The 23521-nt window shown below is 42.8% G+C and overlaps 1 protein-coding gene across 2 annotated transcripts in view; it reads right to left on the bottom strand.

The window, feature by feature from the left end:
- The window catches only part of LOC309374374 (uncharacterized protein), a 102163-nt gene that overhangs the window by 4380 nt on the left and 74262 nt on the right, over positions 1-23521 (bottom strand). For both annotated transcript variants that reach the window (XM_081919206.1, XM_081919205.1), the window contains exons 5-14: positions 22880-22919; positions 21689-21769; positions 18573-18680; positions 14681-14790; positions 13673-13721; positions 11735-11855; positions 10512-10606; positions 9913-9978; positions 3888-3987; positions 1387-1539 (exon numbers count right to left, since the gene is read on the bottom strand). In XM_081919206.1, the coding sequence (XP_081775332.1) occupies positions 1387-1539; positions 3888-3987; positions 9913-9978; positions 10512-10606; positions 11735-11855; positions 13673-13721; positions 14681-14790; positions 18573-18680; positions 21689-21769; positions 22880-22919 (923 nt within the window). The remainder of the gene's footprint in view (positions 1-1386; positions 1540-3887; positions 3988-9912; positions 9979-10511; positions 10607-11734; positions 11856-13672; positions 13722-14680; positions 14791-18572; positions 18681-21688; positions 21770-22879; positions 22920-23521) is intronic.

The raw sequence follows: 23521 nt of genomic DNA on the forward strand, positions 1-23521 counted from the left end.
TTATTTTGAATCCAAGTGCAACAATGAAGGGCAGCTGAAAGAAACCCAAACTTTCTGTAGCCCAATTTAACGAGTGGTCAGGAAAGGAACAATAGCCTGTCAGTCTAGTGCATCTAATTCATATATATTCTCCCCCCCCACACACACACACACCAAATTCATGGTGATATTTGCAGCTCTCACCTTGTCTGATTTAAATGGAGTTCTTTCTTTTTTTAATCCTGCATTAACATTCATGCACATATGCAAACAGCTCAAGTAGGGCTCAGAAGGTATTTTCAGTGACATACGTGAGAATGCCTTATACACACACAATGCCATATTTTGTAGAACGTTCCCTGTGAGGAACAACTCAAGAGCTCTGGAGATATTTAGTTTAGGGGGGGGAATATGACTAAAGGGAGGGACATGATTGAGATTTATAAAATGATGCATGAGGTGGAGGAAATGGAAAGATAAAATTCCCTCCCTCTCATAATACTAGAGCTAAGGGTCATCCAATCAGTAGACTCAGTTGCAGGTGAGGGCCATTGCCTCCATGCTCTGCTTCAGAGCTTCCTAGAGGCAGCTAGTTGGCTGCTGGCTACTGGGCTATTAGATGGACCATAGGAAGAGCCCTGCTGGATCATGCTCATGTTCATACTGTACATATAACCTGACAGAGCTTCCCCCCAAAGGCTAGGAATTGCTGACACCAAGCACTCTATTTAGAACTCCTGGGCTTCTTCTAGAACCACAGTTCCTAGTGTGTTTCATGAGAACTCATATATACTCCCCTAAATGCATGCCACCACAGCACCACACCATTTTGATGTAGTGCATGGTTTGTAGTGTCCCACTATCAACAGATAAGGTCAAATACCACCCCTTCCCCACACGGAGCAAATACTAAATCATGGGTGTGTTGGACCAATGACCATAACCATTTGAGACAGGCCCATGAACTCCTGAGCCAGACCTGAAGCAACATCATCTTGGATGTTGAAGTCACACAAAACCACAGTTCTGGGTTCCTCCAACATCACACCCAAGACAAACTCGGCTGGCTTGGTCAGGGTGGGCAGTACACCAACAGAATCCCTAGTCATGTCTCTTTGCCCCAACATCAGATGCAGGCCCCCCAGTCCCACTTCAAAAGAGGAGAGGGGCTTCCCAATGGTGGCAAGTGAACTCTAATGGAGTACAGCAACACTTCCCCAGACCCTGCCTCTCCAGACTTGGATTTTGAAAGGGCTTTGTGTTTGTGCTAATCATTCCTCATCTAGCTTCTAACTGGAATTGGAGGCTAGTCCAGTTGAATTCTGCTCAGACAGAGAGATGGGGAGGTGAAGGGAGTGTGCTTGGGTTCATAGCAGATGATAAAAATATTACACATATTCTGCTTACCCGGGGGTGGCAGGTCAAATTTCATTTTGCGCAGTTCAGCCATGGATGCTTGCAATTGCTCAATTACAATATCATCTTCAAAATGCAAGGAGCCAGCAATTTTTTCTTGTAGGAATTCCCTTAGATCCTCTAGGGTCATTTTCAACAAGCGCTCTGGCAGGCAGCAGAAAATGCAGCACAATAAAGATACCATGAGAGTTCAGACATATAGCTTCCACTGAATAGTGCTGATCTCAATAAAATAACAACTATCAATGCAGACAATAAAAAGGTAATATTTGCAATGTGTGATTCATTGATATTTTACTCTTTGTATGCCTTTACATACCTTCAATACTTACAGCTTTTTCTGTCTCTAATTAATGCCCTTAGATCTAGCCTGGCAAAAATTTATAGTGTTGCATAACTTCATCATTGTGGCATTTAGATTAATCAGAACCTCTTGCCTGAATAAAGCAATGTCTGGCACACTGCTGTCTGCAGCCATATGCAGAACGACTCAGACTCAGCATAACACCTCTAGGGGGAGTAAAGCTGCACTCTATTACCTGGTACTGTTTGCATCAGATCAGCTTCTGACAATGTTGTTTGGTCATGAAAATGCACAATCCTCAGGAATTAAATTCTATGTGTTCAGAATAACTTCACAGAAAAGCATCTGTATTTACATATCTAATGTCAGTCATAATTTGCGTGCAGAAATCTGTTCCTTTTCATTCCGCCTTTGGGGCCAATGTAAATGAATTTTTTGGCATATACATTGCTATAATACATACACAGAAATACTACATATAAACACTACATTATAACAGTGCAATGCATTTATTCTGTCCATCTCGCTCACACTGCCCACATATTCTTGTCCTGAGGATTTCACTTCTGAACAAATAGCTTTCTTTGCATGACCAACAGGCTGGGTTGTGGCCTACCAAGTGAATGCCACTTACAAAAACTTCTAACAATGTATTACAGTAAGTGCAATGGTCTTTAGAGTGCCATCAGACTCTTCTTTGTGTGTGTGTGTTTTATAACAGACTAAAACGACTACCTCCTCTGGAATTTGTCAGAAAAGCATTTCAATATTGCCCTTCCCTTTTTTTCTTCCACATGCACATGCTCTAACAAAGAAAAGAAAAATATGTCCTAGAAGAAAAGAAACCACTTAAAACCAAATTCAGGACAGACATCTAGTTTTCTGCACACAATTTACTTTTAACCCTTGAACATGTTCAAGATGCTAGACTTAAGGCAGTTTTTTCCCCTTGCACAAAGTAGCAGCTAGCTAAAGCCATCTGGTAACCTTTATTGACTGTCTAGACACAAGTGAGCTCCACCCAAACTGTGGTTCACTCAGACAGTTTTCACACAGATATATGGATATTCCAGCTTATTCCTTAGTGCAGCAGACACAGAATGCATTTGCAAGGCATACTATGAGGACTCCTCATAGGGTTGGCAGTTCTCGTCTGTTATACACAAGACAACCTACATGCAAAAACAAAGTTTTGTTGAACAGATCAGATAGACAATTTTTTAAAAAATAAAATAAAAATAAAATTGGTTAAGTAATCTGAAACCTCTCTGTTCACAGCAGTGCAATGGTGGGGCTCAGCAGGCTGTGGGTCCACATATACATGCCTCTGTGATCACCCACTTGTTTTCAATGGCTCACTGCATCAATCAGATGAGTTCCTCCCCAAAACAACAAATGATTAAATATCCGCAGTGGCATAGGAACGGATGGAAGAAGAGAACACTAAGACTGCACATTGGACTGCTGCACATCTAGCTAGCTGTATAGTTTATATATCCCCCTTTGGTGGCTTACAGAGAACGTCACTACATGGGAGTAATATAAGTGACTTCCAGGTACACTTGGCACTCGGTCAATGCCCTAATAGTTGGGTTAATATGCAGCATAGCAGCCAAACAAGCCAGTACTATCCCTTATAAAGTAAGTTCTGTAACAGTATATAAGATTTTCTGGAACATATGTAAGAAAAGAATTGTGGTTTCGGCTTGTTTTGAGTTCATCTGACCTACAATGCATTCAGCTCCGTGTTGGTAAATATTTGGTTAACAGATCCAGCTTGAGTCACTGGATGGTGAAACGAAGAGCTTTTCTGCAGGCTCAGAAAGAGTTGAATTAGGTCATTAGTTTTCCTGCTTGCTTTCACTGTGGCTTCAAGGAAGGCCTAGAAGATGCATCACAAAATGGCACTTCAAGAGTTGGTGTGGAAGTGCACGCTAACAGAGCCTGTGATGCAGATGAGCAACTTATCACGATACCCATTTAGTAAAGAGGCTAACCATTTAAACATGAACAAATGCAATATGAAGTCCAAGAATTGCCATTTTTATATTTGAGCCAAGGAAAGGAGAACAAAATATTTTGGGAAACTGCATGATTCTTGCCCATAAAAATTGGCTCTCTTTTTATAAAGTTACATTCCCATGTTCTTAGCACCATTCAGACTGAACAGTCAAGAGAAACAACTTACTTTTATGCAACTTGAGGATAGTGTAGGCCATGGCTGTCAGAACCCTCTCTCCTTCTAGAATGTAGATATCCCATAGCCGCAGAGTTAAAGTAAATGGGGTCTGTTTATAATATTAGAAAATTTAGATGTTATACATTTGTACATAAACCACAATGCACAGCCACAGTAGCAAAATGTCCTTTATCAAATCAATACATATCTTCAAGCCAGAGTCAAGTCTATTTGTACTTTGGTATTAATTATCTTTCCAGTAAGTAAATTCAGACAGATTTGATTCCCATTTGGGCACTTTAACGCTAAAGAGCAAATTAGTCCAACTGACAATCCTATGTGTCAGGGAACTGTCATCGGAAAGAGAGTTGGTGCAGAGGCTCCAGCAGACTCGGAGAGATTCTGCAGCGGAGGAGGGAACCAGCAGGGGGAGAGCAGAAGCTCCGGCAAAAGGGGAGTCGGAGGAGGGAGGGCTCTGGGATACTTCTAGTGAGAATAGTGCAGAGGTAACAAGACCCCCGTTGGCAACTCCCACCCTTCGCCGGAAGCTGTCACGTAGAGAGTCACGAAGGCGCATGTCCGTGAAACAACTTTTATGTTGGCGTAAATTTCGTAGACGCCCACTGTCAGATTCTACCAGCGACTAACGGAGTCATGCCTTGGGAGGCTCCGTTAGTGCCTCGGTTTGGCTGAACTGCCAAACACCAGAGGGATCAAGCTTTTACGCACAAGCAGCTCATTATCCCATCACAGCAATCTGACAGTCTTTGTAAGCTGCTTGTGCAAGCAGAGGGCATCATGAGCGAACCAGCCGGAACCACAGGAGCTGGAGCGGGCGCAGGTCCAAGCCTGGAGGAAAGGTACAGAGCGATGGAGGTCCAGCTCGCGCTGCAAACGGCGAGGCTTGAGGAGAGGAGGGCTCAAGATGCGGATAAGGGGAAAACCGCCCCACTTGCCAGAAAGGTGCCTGGATTGGTGCAGAGATTTGGGGGGGATCCCAGGAACTATCAAGCCTTTAGAACGGAGATGCAATATGCTCTCAATCTACTGTTTGATGACTTCACCGATGAGAACTCTAGAGTGGCGTACGTAATTAGCCATCTAGAGGGAGGGGCGAGGGACTGGGTTCGACCCCTGATGGCAGCCAATAATGATATCTTAAAGGACACGAGGAAGTTTTTTCGCGCCATGGACTTGATGTTTTCCAGCGAGATTGAGCAGGGGGTGGTGCGGAGGCAGTTGATGGGGTGCAAACAGGGGAGCCGATCTGTACGTGAGTACTGGACTGAGTTCACTATGCTTATTCATAGACTGGGGTGGGATCTAGCAAGTGAACCTATTCAAATGTTATTTGAAGAAGGGCTCTCTCCGACCGTGAAAGATGAACTTTCCCGGGCGCCCAGGGCGGAGTCTATGGACCAGCTGACTAAATCTGCACTGTCCATAGGAGCGCGCCTAGAAGCAAGAGCTTTGGAAAAGCGGGAAGGAAAGGGGGAACGTTGGAAGGACTTCCGCATTCCAGAGATTCCGGAGCAGTCTTTCCCGCCCGCAGAGCCGATGGAACTGGGAACAGCGCGCGCGCGCGCAGTTTCAAACACCAGTGAAGGGCGGAAGAAGGAGGGAAAGAGTGCCAAGAGATGTTATCTCTGCCAACAGCCAGGGCACTTTGCCAGAGTTTGTCCGCAAAGGAAGGAATGGCAGGGCATGGCGGGAACTGTTGGGGGAAAGGAGGAAGGAGAAATAGAGGAGCAAGTAAAAGCCAACGCCTGGTTGCCAACATCAGGGCACAGCAGCCAGGCCAGGGAGTAGTGAATGTGCCCACGCCGGAACCTCCAAGACCAGCGCTTGTGATAGAGGTGTTGCTGGAACTGCCAAACGGACACCCACTAAAGATAAAAGCGCTATTGGATTCAGGCAGCTCCTGTAATTTCATGAGTAAGGAGTTTGCTGCTGAACACCAGATACAAACTCTCCCATTAAGTAAGCCTTTGCAAGTAACCACGATTGATGGGAGGGAACTGTTGGGGGGAGAAGTGAGCCAACAGACTGTACCAATGATTATGAGGGTGGCAAGACACACAGAACTGATAGCGTTTAATGTAGCCACCTTGGGAGGAGCTCCCATCATTCTGGGAATGAGCTGGCTGGCACTACACGATCCGCTAGTAGGCTGGCATCAGAGGGTTGTTTCCTTTGGTTCAGCACATTGCCTAGAACACTGCAAGGAGGGAGAGAGTCAGGCAGGGACCAGAGCCACTCTAGCAGGGATGGAAGTGACTGACAAGGGGAAGGTGCCACCACAATACGCTGATTTGGTTGACGTCTTCAGTGAAAAGGAAGCAGATAAACTGCCCCCGCACAGACCCTTTGACTGTCAAATCACCTTACTCCCAGGAGCACAATTGCCAGTGGGCAAGCTGTATGCCATGTCAGACCGTGAGATGCAGGAGTTAAGGGAGTTCATTGACAAGAACCTCAAGCGAGGTTTCATCAGAGAGTCACGAGCGGTGGGGGGCAGCCCAGTGTTCTTTGTGGACAAAAAAAACACGGGCAAACCCAGGCTTGTGTGTGATTTCAGGGCCCTAAATGCTGTGTCAGAACCAGTGACTTTCCCTATGCCCAGAATTGATGACATTCTGACACGGGTGAGAAAAGGGAAGATTTTTACCAAGCTGGACCTTAGGGGGGCATATAACTTGATACGTGTGAGGAAGGGGGATGAGTGGAAAACCACTATGTTCACCCCCTTGGGGGCGTTTGAGTACTTAGTTATGCCTTTTGGATTACAAGCGGGCTCCGCCTGCTTTCAATCATTTATGAATCACGTCCTGGGGCCATTGCTCTACAAGAACTGCGTGGCGTTCTTAGATGACGTCCTGGTGTACTCAGAGAATGAGGAGCAGCATGTGCGAGATGTTAGAGAAGTACTGAGCAAACTGCGAGAAAATCGGCTGTGGGTGAAACTGGAGAAATGCCAGTTTCATAGCAGGGAGGTGGAATTCCTGGGGTACCGGTTGTCTGACAAGGGGTTGGCTATGGATCCCGGCAAGGTTCAAGCGGTACTGGAATGGAAAACACCAAAGACCAAGAAGGACGTGCAAAGGTTCCTGGGCTTCGGAAACTTCTATAGGAAGTTCATCAAGAACTTTGCCCATTTAACAGCGCCCATCACGGATTGTCTTAGCAGCAAGAAAAAATTTGCTTGGACGGAAGAAGCGCAAGGGGCATTCGAACGCTTAAAGGCAGCGTTTGCGTCGGAGGAGCAACTTTTGCACGTGGATCTACGGCAACCAATGCGAGTGGAGACGGACGCGTCAGACCGAGCGGTAGGGGCCGTGCTTCTCCAGCCGGGGAAAGATGCGTCTGAATGGAGACCGTGTGCATTCTTCTCGCGGAAGTTGAACAAATCCGAGAGGAACTACACAGTATACGACCGAGAACTGCTCGCCATTCATGAAGCATTCCGGAGATGGCGGCACTTGCTGATTGGGGCGCAGCACAAGGTTCAAGTCCGGACTGACCACAAAAATCTGGAGTACTGGAGAACAGCCCGAGTGCTGAACCAGAGACAAGTGAGATGGGCCCAGGAGTTCTCCAAATTCAATTTTGAGATTCGTTACGTGCCAGGGTCCGAGAACGTAAGGGCGGACGCTCTTTCCAGAAAGCCTGAGTACTTAGAGGGGGAGGGGGCGCCGGAAGCAAGGCACGTAATCCCTGAAGACCGCTGGGTGTGTGGGGCGGCTTTGGTGGGGCAGAAAGAACTGTTAGAGGGTACGGAGAACGACGAATACGCCCAAGAGAAACTCAGAGAACTCAGGAGGACAGCGGAGAACACAGGGGGGTTTGAAGAAAAGAGTGGGGCGTTGTATTACAAAGGGGCACTGTACATACCCGATGGGGAACTGAGGGGCAGAGTACTCAAGCAGTTGCATGATAGCCCCACAGCGGGGCATTTTGGACAGCACAAGACCATGTGGTTGGTTACCAGGGAATTTTGGTGGCCCAAGGTGAGGGAGGATGTACGGGAATATGTCAGGGGTTGCGACCGGTGCCAGCGAGCGAAAGGGGAGAGGGTGGCGCCAGCGGGGCTCTTACAACCCTTACCCACACCAGAAAGGCCATGGGAGGCAGTCTCCATAGATTTTATGACGGACCTGCCAAAATCCAAGGGCAAAACGGCGGTCATGGTAGTGGTAGATCTATTAACTAAGATGTGTCATTTTATAGCCTGTTCTCATGCGGTCACAGCGGAGGAAACCGCCAAGTTGTTCGTAGAGCATCTTTTCCGGTTGCATGGCGCCCCCTTGAGGGTGGTCAGCGACAGAGCGAAACAGTTTACTTCCAGGTTCTGGAGGAAACTTATGAGCTTACTGCACGTGGAAATCAATTTCTCCACTGCCCGGCACCCGGAAACAAATGGGCAAGCGGAAAGGGCAAACGGGATTTTACAACAATACCTGAGGTGTTATGTAAAGGACCGAGAAAATGATTGGGTAGATAAGTTACCTCTGGCAGAATTTGCCTACAACAACGCTGAGAACGTGTCCACAGGGCTGAGTCCCTTTCTGGCAAATTATGGGTGTCATCCCAGGGCATTTCCAGGGGAAGGAGGGGAGAGGTGGAGTGTGCCGGCGGCGGAACATTTTGTTGAAGAGATGGAAGCCATCCACCGTCAGCTACAACTTAACTTAGAGAGAGCCAAGGAAGAATATAAAAAGCAAGCAGACAAAAATAGGAGGGAAGGTGAAACTATAAGGGTGGGAGACCGGGTGTGGCTATCCACCCAGGGACTACCTTTCAAGGGGGGTTGTAAGAAACTGAAACCCAAAAGATTGGGACCCTTTGAGGTCATACAGCAGGTGAACCCAGTAGCATTCAAACTCAGACTGCCCAGTCACATGAAATTGCACCCAGTATTTCACAGGTCATTACTGTCGCCGTACCGAGAGGGACGTGAATGGGGGGGGGAGCGTGAGAGAGAGGTCTCCCGAACGCCCGTGATAGAAGAGAGAGAACGCGACATGAACGTGGCAGGAATCATTGATTCCAGGTGGAAGGGGGATCAGGTGGAATATCTGGTAGAATGGGAGGGGGAAGTAGAGTCGGAAAACACTTGGGTACCCGCTGAGGTAGTCAATGACGAGGTTTTAATAGAAACATTTCATCGGCGTTTCCCAAAAAAACCGCAACCCGTGGCACGATTTAGAAGGGAACACTTTGGGACCACTGATGAGGAAGGAGAGTTTGGAGGGTTCCCAGAGTCAGGGGTGGGTGAGGAAGCCGACTCTGACGAAGAAGAGGAAGACGGGGAGAGAGACTGTACGCCATGGTTAGAAGTGTTTGAATCCTCGGACGACGAGGAGAGTTCCTTTAGGGGCTTTCCGCCCTCACCGCCAGTGGGAGAGGACGCGGGGGGTGAAGGGGGCCCTGAGGGGGAGGTGGATGTCAGGGAACTGTCATCGGAAAGAGAGTTGGTGCAGAGGCTCCAGCAGACTCGGAGAGATTCTGCAGCGGAGGAGGGAACCAGCAGGGGGAGAGCAGAAGCTCCGGCAAAAGGGGAGTCGGAGGAGGGAGGGCTCTGGGATACTTCTAGTGAGAATAGTGCAGAGGTAACAAGACCCCCGTTGGCAACTCCCACCCTTCGCCGGAAGCTGTCACGTAGAGAGTCACGAAGGCGCATGTCCGTGAAACAACTTTTATGTTGGCGTAAATTTCGTAGACGCCCACTGTCAGATTCTACCAGCGACTAACGGAGTCATGCCTTGGGAGGCTCCGTTAGTGCCTCGGTTTGGCTGAACTGCCAAACACCAGAGGGATCAAGCTTTTACGCACAAGCAGCTCATTATCCCATCACACTATGTATAACAGGACTTTTTGCCTACCAGTCCCATCTTAATTTAGATCACTATCCTAATTAATGAAAATACAAGCAGAATACAATATTAATTTTGATCAGACACAAATTATATGGTGCAAGGAAAAAGGACACTGAAGTCATAAGCATGTTGAACACCTCATTCCTCAAGACCCATACCCGGTCAATGAAGCACTGAAGGAACCACTTCGTTGTATAAATCCCTGTAGACATCTGTTCCTTGTCCTAAGGGAGAGTGCAAATGAGGAAAATGTTCACTGAGCGAACAAGTTAGAGGGTTGCAAACAATATTTCTTTTAACTCTGAAAACTGGCATTCTTGAAATATTCTTGTATTTCCCCTCAAATGTTAAATGGCACAATAACCATGTACTGTATTATGTTTGAATTTGATAGCCACGTCCTGTCAGTGGCTGAATTACTCTCTCATTTTACCTTGAAAGTGCTGCCTGCTTCTAGCTTTCCTATAAAATTATCCAGATTTTTAAAAGTTCCTCATTCTGTTCAGCCATAATTGCAGAATAAATTGTTGAGATAAATGGCACATTCTCCATTAACAGGAGCAATAAAGGTTTAAAAAGGAAGTGGTGCATGATGAAAAATGTGCTTGTGAAGATGTGAACAGATGATGATACTGCGATAGCTCTATATTTAGATGGTTGTTACCCTGGGCTCCATTAGGATACAGAGTAGGGTATACAAATAAGCACACATACACACACATATAGCAAATTTTCACTTAACCACAGAAATTTTTACCATGTGCTTCTTCAGCTTTGGAAAGAGTTTGCTTAAGATTGCCTCATGATGGGCTTGGAATCTCTGTAGCTTTGGGAATCCAGGAATGAAAAATCCTTGGAAGGAAAAAGGAGGAAAAGCACAGAGTCAGAAGGAATTAGAAAGAAAAAGAGCAGCACAACATCTGATCTGGGTGCAATAATGGGGACCTTTCCTAAAATGCCCAAATACCAGCAGTTCTAAGCAAGGTGAATGTCACATGTGCATATAAAACTCTAGTGTTTTGTCCATAAAACAGAGTTTTACAGTTTCATATTTGGACAAGATCTGGAACTCTGCCCATGGATGCTGTGGCAGACCAGAACATCCAAAAGGTTGAGTAATTTTTATTCTCCAAAAATACCTTGTACTTAGCCAAGGCTGCTCATAAGACTGTGATTTGAGTTTCCTTGGGCCAGGCCTTGTTCATCCCTGATAGGGTTACTGCTAGTTACAGCAGTAGAATGCAACATGGCACCACAAACTTCTAATATCACTAAAATGCAGCTGATTCCTTTAAACCCAAGTTGTTGTTTTTTAAGGAGAGCTGGAGGACTCTTTTGGTCCTCTTTACAAGCCACGACATACGCAGAGGGATCAAGGCGCTGGTCAAAGCGACCTCTCAAACTTTAATCTCCTGTTACTTACAGGATTATACAAACTACCCTCCCTTTTTCAATAAAATACAGTCTGCACAGAGATTATTCTTCTCTGCTCCTTCCCAAAGCTTTGGCATGATAAAGGAGCTTAAATGTGGCCAAGTTTCAAACAGACCAACATTTTCTGGATGTGTTGGAACAGTTGCAGTTAAGAATTATATTTTGCTACATATTTAAAGCAAAGTACAAGGGCCTACCCTCGTTCCATTAGGAGATTTCTCTGTACACCAGTAGTAAATGCATATATTGGTAATGAGAGAGGTATGAGGAAGAAAGAAAGTGATGACAGCCTAATTCCCAAGTCCAGTAAATCAGAACCTATTGTAAAGTGCCCTGGGAATATGATTGAAGGATGGTACAAACGTTGGCTCCCTCGGCCAGTAAAGCGAGATGAGTGCCGCAACCCCAGAGTCGTTCGCGACTAGACTTAACTGTCAGGGTTCCTTTATCTTTACCTTTTTACAATATTTATGATAAAGGAAACAAACAAACAAAATATTGCAAAGGTGGTAGGGAAGAGTAAGAGTGTTTTCAGCTGAACCTTACCATGCATTGCGTGCCTCTGATTGGTAAGTAGCTGTGCCAATGCCCAAAAGGCATCCTCCTCGTTTAAGTACATCAGGAGGATAGCTGCAATCTGACTCATTCCTTGGCAGTAGCTCACTTCCTGAAAGATCCAAAGATGCAGACACACATTACACAAGATCAGCTTTACAGGAGAGTAGACATTACACACAAAAACAAAAGGCAACTTTCCCATAAGTACATTGAATGGGACACAAGTTTTATCCAAACTATTCAGGCAAGGGGGTGACTGGTGATCCTTGGACATGGGAGTCTGCAGTAATTTTTCCGGGGCTGCAGGCCCTTCTGGGCAGCAGAGGCCTGAGTAGACCTGGTCCCTGAGAAGCTTGCATGTTAGATCTACCCCTCCTATTCTTTCTTTTTTTAAAAAAAAATATCTTTTTATTAAGCTGTTTTTTTGAGAGAAAAACAACATAAAATAAAACACAACCACGAACATACCAAGAAAAAAAAACAAAAGTGCATAAGTAAATAACAGAAAAACATTAATTCATAGCATAACGTTAAATTGACTTCCCTCTATCACGGTTTGAGCTATATCCCCACATTAACTTCTGCAGTATCTTCTAAAGGTTCTCAGTGGGTAGACCTGCCATCTACCTATGTGTAGACCAGGCATCCAAAAACATCCCCATTCACCACTGAAATTCTCCATTCTTTCCCTGGCTCACTTCAATCACTCCAGCCCTTAATCAATTGCACTGGTGTTCAAAGTCAGCTTCACAGCACCCCTCTGCCCCCTCCAATAAAATCCCCAATATGCCACAATGAACTAAGCTTCAAGGTTGCCATACACTATACCTCTACCCAGCAAAATGCATGTAACACTTGGCTGGTGTAATTCACTCTTTCCCTATTACAGTCCTGCTCCCTGCATTATAGGCATAATAATGATGGACTTTTATCTGCCTTGGCATTTGCAGAGTAATAAAAGTAATTCCTTACTTTTGCTATAAATGAATTCAGATATCACAACCATTATAGGCAGCACTGCATGAAACAGAAACACTGCACACATGGCACTTTAAATTCTTGCTGGATAGCCAATTCAAAGAATAGGATAAGCATCTTCTGTTAAAGGGGGTGGGGATGAGTCTCCCCATGCTCACGGAAACAGTAAATTCTGTAGCTAATTTAAGCATATTCTTTCTTCTCTGCCCTGTGGCTGGAAGTGACTTAACTGACTGTAACAAATTGGAGTCTTCAGCTGTGAAGCTGCCATTGAATGCAGCAAAAGAAGTCACAAAGAGAATTGACCAATATCTTCCATTCAGATAGTAGGTCAGAGTCACAGAAAAGCTACTCAGAAAATATGATGATAGCAAGGCCCAAATATGCGGCTGTGTCTTTCTTTGTATAAAAACAGAACTATCACAGCATGGTTGAAATCCGCAGAATTTCCAGTTTCATGAACAACCCCCATTAATTGTTTTGGTTTTTGCTTCCAGCATCATGAATGTTGCTAGCAGCACCTGGAGCTAAAGATATGAATGCAATTTTATAACTATACCATCCAAGGAAATGATATACATTGAATCAAGTACTTTTTCTGGATTTAATGACCCTGGGCTCTTCAAGATAACCTCATTTTGCATTCCTCTCCATTTGCTTCTGCCAAATTTGTGTGGAGGTTATACATTGTCACTGTTTATTGAGCATTCATCCTGATCTGTTTGTGTGGATGTTATGTGACATCATCTGACCCTGTTGTTATCCCACAATTTTCAGTGCACTTCCCCATCATTTTTCTATGCCACTCAATACTTTCTGTACACTCATTTCTTGTACAAGAGCAGTATGTTTTGCCAGCACAGAAACTAAATTCTTATTCTAAGCTAAACAAAACATTATTGCCATATAACACTTTTCAGTTTCCTGCTGAATCTCTTAACAGCTTACCGTGTTGTAAACTGAGTAGGCTGACAGGACATGAAACAAGGCTTGTTGCCTATTAAAGAAAAAAGAAAAAAAGGATGAGTAAAAACAACAAAGAGTGGGATCTGCCCTTTTGTGGTATTTTATTTTTATTTTTTTACCAGTTAAGGTGCTCATTATTTGTAGTGCTTCAGAAGAAGGATATTGTAACCGTATGAGAAACTAAGCAGTAGAACTGGCACACTGCACAATGGTAACATGTGCAGTGTGTCTCCCCATATGGAGAATGCTCTCCCAAAGGAAGCTTGCCTGGCAACTTCACCAGGCAAAAACATTCCTTTTCTCCCAGGATTTTGGCTAATTAAACAATATATGGCCCTTTAAACTGGGCAGGGGGTATTGTTTTTGTTTGTTACTATGGTGTGTATTCTTGTGCTTTTATAGTGCCCTGTGATCTTCGGATGAAGGGCAGTAGAGAAATTTCATTAATAAATAAATGGGTTGTGGAATCCAATGAACACACAAACAGGTTGCAATATTCTCAAGGGTGCGCTAGCAAGAGGGAGACTCTGTCCTCCTGTCAAACATTATCTCTAAACAACATCAAGATGATTCTGTAGTCTTGCCTTCCACCTTATCCACTGAAGGTTGGAACTTAACATCCTAAGCATGTTTAAGAAGAGGGAGGAACGGAGAATAGATTTGGAATGAGAAAAGGTGTGCCCCCTCCCTCTGAAAGCAATGGGGTGATGTCTGGTTCTTCAGTAGTCTTTCATGGGGCAATATTTATTTGCTACCATTTCTTTCCTTTGCTTAAATTTTCTTGGAATCAAAATGTACTCTATTTTTTCTTAATTACTCTTACATAATCATCTCCCTGGAGACTTACTTGATCTCTGTTCATTATGTTTTACACTCTTCCTTGACATTTTCCAGGAACTAGAAGCTTTCATTAAGCACATGAAGCAGCTGGACAAAGGATCACAGATAATATATATTTAAAATAGGAGGGAAGATCCATGAGAAACTCACTTTACTCCATAGCGATCCCGGAACATGATGTGGTTTCGAAAGGTGCGATTGACATCAAGGTCTATCTGCTTAATTTCTGATGAGAAACTCTTGGCTTGTTCTTTCATTTTCTGCATGAAGGAAGATGGGTTAAAGCATTAAGAAAATATTTTGAAGTATCTAGAGGTACCTGAACCTCTGCTTTTGGGTGGCTTAACAACATAAACAACATAAACAACATAAACAACAGAAAACACTAACTGAAGTTGATGCACATAATTTGGAATAATATAGCAGTCAGATTAGAGGTGTTACTGGTAAGGAATATCTACTTATGTATGCGGTTTAACTAACTGTTAGAGCGGGTATGGCTAACTTTTTTGGCCAGAGGACCATATTCACCCTTGGGTAACCCTCTGAGGGCTCCATACCAGTTGTAGCGGTAGCCAGTCCACACTCTCACATACATGAGAGTGAACCCATAAATAGCACACAGCCAATTTGTGCAGATCAGTTGAAGGGGGGTGTTAATCATCCCCTTGGCTCTCTGTAAATGTTTGGCCAGGGAGGAAGCAATTTGCATACTTACTAGGGTGCTGGGGCTCTAGTGTGTCTACTTTATTTCCCCGCTTTTTCCCCTAATGCCACCAATAATATCTTGTGGGGTCTTGGGAGAGTTAGAAAAAAATGCTCCGAGAGCCGGATCAGAACTCTGAATGCCAGATTAGAGAGTTTGACTAGGACCAGGGTTAAAATCTCCACTCAACTATTAAATTAACTGGGTGATTTTGGGCCCATCACTATCTCTCAACCAAACCATCCTCATAAGGTGTTTTTGAGGATAAGATGGGAAAGGGGAGAACCTTGACCTCTTTGGAGGAAATGTAGGATATAAGTGTAATAACAACTAACTAACCAAATAACTTAAAAGAGTCTTTTCTGTTGTTCAGTTATCTGGGGCTATCAAGCTATGGCAATATTCAAACGCAGACAAACATTCTGAAATACTTTACAGTTATCTCTTAGGCTAACTGTCTTGATGTAACTTTTTGCCATATCCCACAAAAGTCCCACCCCATAAATCTTCCCAATCTTTCCAGAGTCTTTTTCAAACTGCAGGTCACTTATGTTATTCTTTTTACTCAAGGGAACATGCTGGGAAGTTCATCATATTCTATATAAGCCAGTCTACTTGCATGCCAGACACTCCTGCTTTTCAACATAACCTTCTGTGTCTGCCCTCAAAGAAGCACATGGATAATGCATTACACTTTCTTTGATGGAAGCAACACACAGATGCCCTTTGTGAAAAATCAAACTGAAGGAAATAGTCCTGAGTTGGCAAAATGGATTGCTGACAGAGAAGGAAGAGTGTGTGCACACACTTTGGTCAGACACATAAACTCCAATCTAGAGGGGCATATAGAATGTATTTTGCATAGATGAAGGCGTGCTGGATTTGGATATGAAGCTGTAGCCAAAGCAAGCATGAATCTTCGTTTCTAGTAGCAAGATGCTTAAAATAGTTTGGACGACAAAGGCCCATAGATTTTATTGGAAATCAATCCTTTCACATTCCCTTATGAAAATCTGGCTCCGACTTTCTTTGAGATCACGAAGAGCTAATTTCTGGCCTCAGGTGGCACGAAGGATGAGGAGGATTATGAAGAGCCGATTTCCTGGATTTATGTTCATGAAAAGCCTATTATACAGTGAGTCTCTTGTTTATTGCAGACCCCTCAGGAGCTTAGTTAAACTGCTTGTGACTTTTGTTTATTCTAATCACTTGCTGTGTGACATGGCTAGGTGGGAACATCCCCTGAGCAGGATGCAAAGGCAATAGTTGAGATAATTCTCTTGATAACCCTGCCTCAGAAGTACAGCTGTTTTAGTTAGTGGAAGTAGTCACTGGGAAATGTTGGGATCGGTGACACGCCAGTCATATGTTCATAGGCAGCATGTAATTACTTTATACTCTGCAACTATCTGGATGTTCTGAACTGATTTTGTTACGCTCTTTTGTAACCAACTGGAGTCTTATGTCCATACTTCCAAGGTCTATGAATAGGCTGACAAAACATTGTTTATGGGACTCAATGGCTCAACAAAATAAGAAACTGACAGATTCTCACAGATGAAGCACCCTCCTCATTCCTATGTTCTGAGGAAAGAAACTGTCTGAATTATTAAACATTGCACATCAAACATTTCTGAGGACTCCAGGAAAAGAGGATGAGGGTTCTACCGAGAATTATTTGTAGACCCTGTTGTTAACTCCACTCTGGCTTCAGAGAGCATGTGGCAATCACATGTTCTCTCTGAAGTTTTGGCCCATACTAACTGTAGCATATGCATATAATTTGGGAAATGACAGGGCCATTTGAATCGCCCCCCTTCAAAATGCTTTTGCTTTTCTTAATAAACACCACTCTCATTTACAGTACAGAACTGGCTGTCTCTGCTTTCTCTGCAATGGTGCCTCTGCTTTCAAAAGAAGCACCTTTGTGGCTTTTATACTGTATTATGAGACACAAGACTGGCTGTGGAAAGAACCTTGGAGAAAACACGACAGCTCAAAAAATTTCAGAAGACAGGAAATCTCTTGCATCTGTGACAAGCCTGCTTTTAGAAATGGAATTCTTCCAGGGGTGTCAGTGACAAATCATTATTGATCAGGTGCTTACTACCATGGAAAAAATCCCTAAAACTGAGATTAAACTGAGGCAGGGAGATACTGCTAAAGCAAATACTGTTATATACACTTTTGTTTAAATGATTCTTACAGTACTTAATTTATTTTTTATATATAAAAAAGGCTAAAAATCATAAATAGTATATGGGAGAAATCTCCAGGAAAAAACATGATAGATAAGTAAAAGTAACATATAAAATGAAGGTTGGTGTTTAGTCTGATTATTCTGTCTCTCTTCACAAGTTCCATATTACGCAGCACACAGTTCCCAATATATTGGTCATTGATGCAGATTATGCTGTTTTTATTAAAAGGAAGAGCAGCCTAGAAATCAATGGATAGAATCCTTAGATAAACAAAACTCTGCTCGTGCAGTAGAGCTTTCCTGGTTCCTCTCCTACTACCCTTGCCTGCCCTCAAGCTGTTCCAGAGAGTCAATGAGCCCCTGGAATGGCACACAATGCGATTCAAGAGGCTACAAGAAGATAGAGGAAAACTAAGATAATTTGGTGTCTTGCACAAGGAAATTTCTGTTCCTGCAAGATATCTCTGGACCCAAGAATATGAATTGAATAGCTTTTTAGCAGTCAAATATACTTTGTTTCACAGAAGTGCAGATATCTTTTACAATCTTAGGTTTTCACACCCATATTTTTCATTTATCGCATACAGTCTGCGTGTTTCTCAAGACTGTGCTTTTGTATTGGGGATATGGCAGGTTTTCAGCATTAGGGTTCGCAAAGTCTTGTGTTTGGGAAATGATATTCTTCTTCCTGGGAGTGATTCATTGCTGTGTGGAATATGATTGCAAAAGTATCATGGTCATTGACTGGAGAACTTTGGTCACATAACTAATTAGGACAATTTAGCATTTGATAAGCATTTTTAAAAAACATTTTTTCTCTCATTCATTCATTCATTTATTGGAGGGTATGCATTCTCCTATTGTACAATTATGCACGGGAGAGCTCATTTACTCTCTATCTTTTTTTAAACAGAGAAGGGAAGCATTGAACATTGTGCACACCATATTTCTGACAGTCAAATGCCTTCCTTCACTTTTGAATTAAAGTAAGTTAAAGTGCTAAAATATGAGGAAGAAAAAAGTGAGCTGAAAAACTTACTGAACTGAAAGGGAGGGAAAAGCAGTTGAGCGGTTGGCTCGTTAGTGTCCCACCATACCATGAACTTCTGTGTTGTATGAAACCAAATATGACTTACCTCATACTTTCCTTCATTCTCCATCTTAATGTTTTCAATATCCAGCAGGAGTGACCAGACTTGGCCTCGCACCTGGAGGGGAATCCCTTTATAAACTCTGCGGAACATCTACACAGTTTTAAAAGAAAAGTAAATTAAATTAGCACAAACTGCTGAGAGGTGTGTGTGTGTGTGTGTGTGTGTGTGTGTGTGTCTCAAATGTAACAAAACTTGTAGCAGGTTGGCAGTGCTTATACAGATTATCTAGTCATTCTGAAACGAAATGTCCCAGTCAGATATCCCTTGGGGGAAGCAGAGGGGAGGAAGTCCCACTGCACTAGCGGGACTCGTCGTGCTGACTTCAACTAGTGCAACAACTTAGTTGAATCCTGCCCGTGTGTGTACATATATATAATGGCAGTGATCTATTTAATTTTTGCTCAAGAAGCTCCAAGAATCTTGAAACAAGTGACTTTCAATTCAGCAAAACATTTTTTTTTACTTATTCCTCCTCTCCATTTCACTCCCCTCAAATTCTCTAGGGAATAATAAGACGAATAAGGCATTCTAGAGAAGGCCAGACCTTTAAACAAAAACCCCCAGCATTGGCTCTTTCATTATAGACCAGCGGTGGGAAGGACTCTGCAGTACAGTCATAGAAATAAATGGGTGCTGTTATGACTAGCACTAGTGCATTAAGTTTCACTTATATTCTTTGTTGAATCATGATTGTTTTAATAAGGCACCTGAATACACAAATGTGTGCGCGCAAACACACACAATGTAGCAGCAACGTAATACAAATTCTGCATCAGGAACAGAAGCACTTTGAGACATGTATAGAATAATACAATTACAGTGGTACCTTGGGTTAAGTACTTAATTCGTTCCGGAGGTCCTTTCTTAACCTGAAACTGTTCTTAACCTGAAGCACCACTTTAGCTAATGGGGCCTCCTGCTGCCACTGCACCACCGGACCATGATTTCTGTTCTCATCCTGAAGCAAAGTTCTTAACCTGAAGCACTATTTCTGGGTTAGCGGAGTATGTAACCTGAAGCGTATGTAATCTGAGGTACCACTGTACCTCTTTTTACATAATTATTTTTACTTCTGAACAGGAAAAAGAGGAACTATGCAAGGCACTGAAGCCTTTACCAACTGCTCAGTGAAATCCTATTCTCCCCATTCCACACCACCCAGCTTCTATGATTTCACCAGAACTTGTTCAGATATTAACATGCTTATTTGTGTATGCATAAAAGCTATACATTTTTCAAACAGATAGATTTTTAGGGTACCATATTCCATGCTCACTACAAAATTCCATGTTTATACAGTGTGATATCTGAATACTACAGTATTCCTAACTGGACTGGAATGTACTGATTTAATGAGAAAAAGAAAATGAAAGGTATGGGGGGGGATATTCTATGAGCAGAGGAAAGATTAAGCCACAATAAATACCAGTAGATCATTAAATCAGGGTACAATGGCAGTACAAAAAACTATATGATACCCAGGATTCCAGGCCATCCCAGGCTAGTTAAATTCCTTTCCACATTGCTTCAGAGATCAGTAGTAACTGCATTTTCTTGTACAATTAAGAAATCTACAGAGAACGGAGCAGATTTTTGCTATGGTTCTAAAAGTTAGATTTTTAATTAGTGCAAACCCAACAGCATGTAGAGTAAATAGCTTTCAGCACTACTTCTCTGCCAATATTTCATTTCAGAGCATTGCAGGGAGCAAGTGCCCAACAAGATAAAATTATAATGAACAAACTGCCTCTAGTTTATCTATCTGAAGTTCTCATCCACTTAAAATCAAAGTTGTAAAATGCCTCAGTGCCCTGAGAATCGCTAATCACAGAAGGGCAGCCATTTCACTTTGAAACAAACTGTTTTAGGAAACAATAATCCACCCTGAGAAAGCAATTCCCTCTTTCCCTTCGTGTTTTTCTCTGACTCTTAACGTTTTGAAATAAGGAAGGATTTCCAAAGGCAACTGAAAGGATTTGCTCTGGATATTTTATTATGTTCGTATATGTTTTTTTATTCCGTTTTTTTATTGCTATCTTATTGTTGATAAATGCTTTGAGACCATTTGGTGAAAATGTAGAAGTCAAATTGAAACAAGCCAACCTCTGGGAGCTGAATAATTTTACATGGTATTCCAGAGCTGCTCACCTACTTCTCAGAAGAAGGTGCTTACAAGAAGGAAGCATTTTAACTTTCCTTCATTTGGATTAGGGGCCATACACTCTTAAAATTACAGTACAACCAACTCTGCTTGCCAAATGCCACTGATCATAATCCAGGCCTCTCTCTCCCATCCTTTTCTCTGAAACCTGCAATTCAAGCAAAACTAGTGCACGTTGTTGAACAACTCTGACTAGGAGCACTGATATTTGGGCTCCTTTTCCAGCATGACAAGATGCTTTAAGGCTGGTGGACTTTTTTAAGCCTTAGGCAGTGTTGACTAAATGATCCATTTTTACAATTATTATTATATTTATATCCTGCTTTTTCCCTAGTCAAGGAGACTTACACAGATAAAATAGAACAAGCTAAAAACACAGAAAAGACCATTATTAAAATGCAACCGAACGCTAATTACAATGGGACAGTTGTGGCACTAAGCATTTGAGATTTCATATGTAGGGTGAATGACACAAAACGAACACTCCACCATTCCGTAATTGCTCTGTTGGGTCTAGTATGCTTCTTTCTGTAGTGAGCTAGCCATTCCCAGAATGTGCAGAGTCCTAATTCCACAATGCCAAATTTGCTAATAAATTCCAATTCAATTTGAGAGTCTCCTTTTGCTTATTCTTATTCTTTAGTCTGAGTATGACAGAGCATTATTCACCACAGAATGTTACTGAACAGTCAGACTCGGCAACTGGGATAAAGTACTGCTGTACTCAGAGGCCCAAACAATCTTCTTGAAAAATTTACACACATTTCTCATTCACATAGCTGAAAGTGGCCAGAGGACAGAAACAAAGCCTTCAATGGCCTACTCAGTTTTTGGCACCACAATTGTGAAAAGAAAGGACACAGTACACTCTTCAGTCTTCCATTTTCTTAAAATAAAGGCTAGAATAATGCTACTAAAATGTGTTATAATTCCACACCTTTTCACTGTTTCTGTATTTTCCCCATTTTCTTAACATCTTCAGCCATTTGTCCACTCGTTCAATCTCCTGAAGTTTTTGCTGGAACAGAATTTTGAAAGTGTAGTTTAGAGGGTTTGTTTCCAATTTGTGTGAGCAAGAAAGGAGGGAGAGCTAGAAATCCAAGCCATCAGAATATAGAGTCATATGGTACATGTAAGACATTAGATTTAAATATTTTAGCTTTAAACAGACAAGAAGGAATTTCCCCAACTGCATTCATTCCTTATGCTAGAAATTAGTAGGTTCCAAATAAATTTTTAGCTCATATGCTACTTTAGGGGTAGAAAACCATTAGTTCTCCAGATATTACTGGACTACAACTCCCATCATCCTTGAATATTGGCCATGTTGGCTGAAAAGGATGGGAGCTGGAGTCCAACAGGATCTAGAGAGCTTGAGGTTAGGCATTCCTGTGCTATTCCTTCAGTATTATTATCTTGAATCTCATCCAAACTGTACAACGTATGATATGGCTTAACACAATGCTGTACAGCTAGGGTTGCATAAACCTACTCTGAGCATGGCAAATGCTCTTTCATTCAACTGCAACAGCACATGTGACCCACAAGCAAGATACTGAATGATTTGATGGATGATGGACTTGACCCTAAAAATGACAGGAAGAACACAGAGTGGGGTGCTTAGACTCCCTCAATCAATTAGGTTTGCAGATCTAATGACTACAGTGCCACACTTTCTTGTCTCTAATTTATCCATAATGCCCAACCATCCTTCTAATTATTGCCAGCAAAATTTACAAGAATTCAGCAGCTGACCATTCTTCTTCAGGTCAAGCTAAGCTGCAGCAAGCAGCCTCCCAGTTTTGCATGTGAAGCTTTGGTGCTGCATTTTAGACTCTACAGAGGAAATATAATCAAACCTTCCTTGTGATGAAGTTCCATTATCTTCATAGCTGACTAAGGCCTAAACACAGTCATCTGGAAGTCTAATTGAAATCAGCAGGACTTGCTTCCAAGCAAGCGTGTTTACGTTGGGATGAAGAGCTATTATTATTTATCCAGAGAGCTAAGATTCTTATGTTAATAATTGCAGTGTCTTTCATCACTTGCTACTGAAAAACAAACACAGCAGCAGCAGCTGCCACCTCCCCCCAATTACTCCAGAGAAAGAAAAGCTCCCAGTTCCTACCTTCTCCTCCAGAGCACTGCGGGTTGGTAGCTCATGCTCACTGAAAGATGAAAAATTCTAAATGAACCAATGCATAATGCAAGAAGTGTACAAGCAAAGTGATCCTGTACAGAAAGGAGGTCTGACGGTATGCTTCAAATGATGGGGGGGGGGGACACGGACATAGGATTGTATATAAAGTAGCACTAAGTGACTCATTCCACCAGTGTAAAGGATTTCTGCTTTTGCAATGGAACATTTCACCGCTCTTCTCTCCCTTTACTGTCCAAAAATCTGTTATAGGGGCTCCTCCAACCCTCCACAGCAGATTTGGAGAGGCTACAGGGTGTGTATGAGTGAAGAAGGGAGGAAGTTCCACTGTGTAGGTGAAAATTCTTGCACTGATGGGATGCATTAGGTGGAGACTACCCATAGCAGCTTACTGGTCTACTACTTGGCTATGGAGGTTCTTATTAACTTGACCATTTCTTTATTTCACATTTGATCAATGATGCCTGGCCCCAGAAAATGTGGAAACAGTGTCAGAAGGGAGATCTCTCTTGGGCTCCTGTTCACAGATGGATACAATATATAAAACAAAAAGCTATAAATTTGCATAAACCAGCATAATAGAGGTGGCAAAAAAGAGGGGTTAAAATGCTA

The sequence above is a fragment of the Podarcis melisellensis genome, assembly GCF_964234715.1.
Source record: "Podarcis melisellensis genome assembly, chromosome: 1".
NCBI classification, from domain to species: domain Eukaryota; kingdom Metazoa; phylum Chordata; class Lepidosauria; order Squamata; family Lacertidae; genus Podarcis; species Podarcis melisellensis.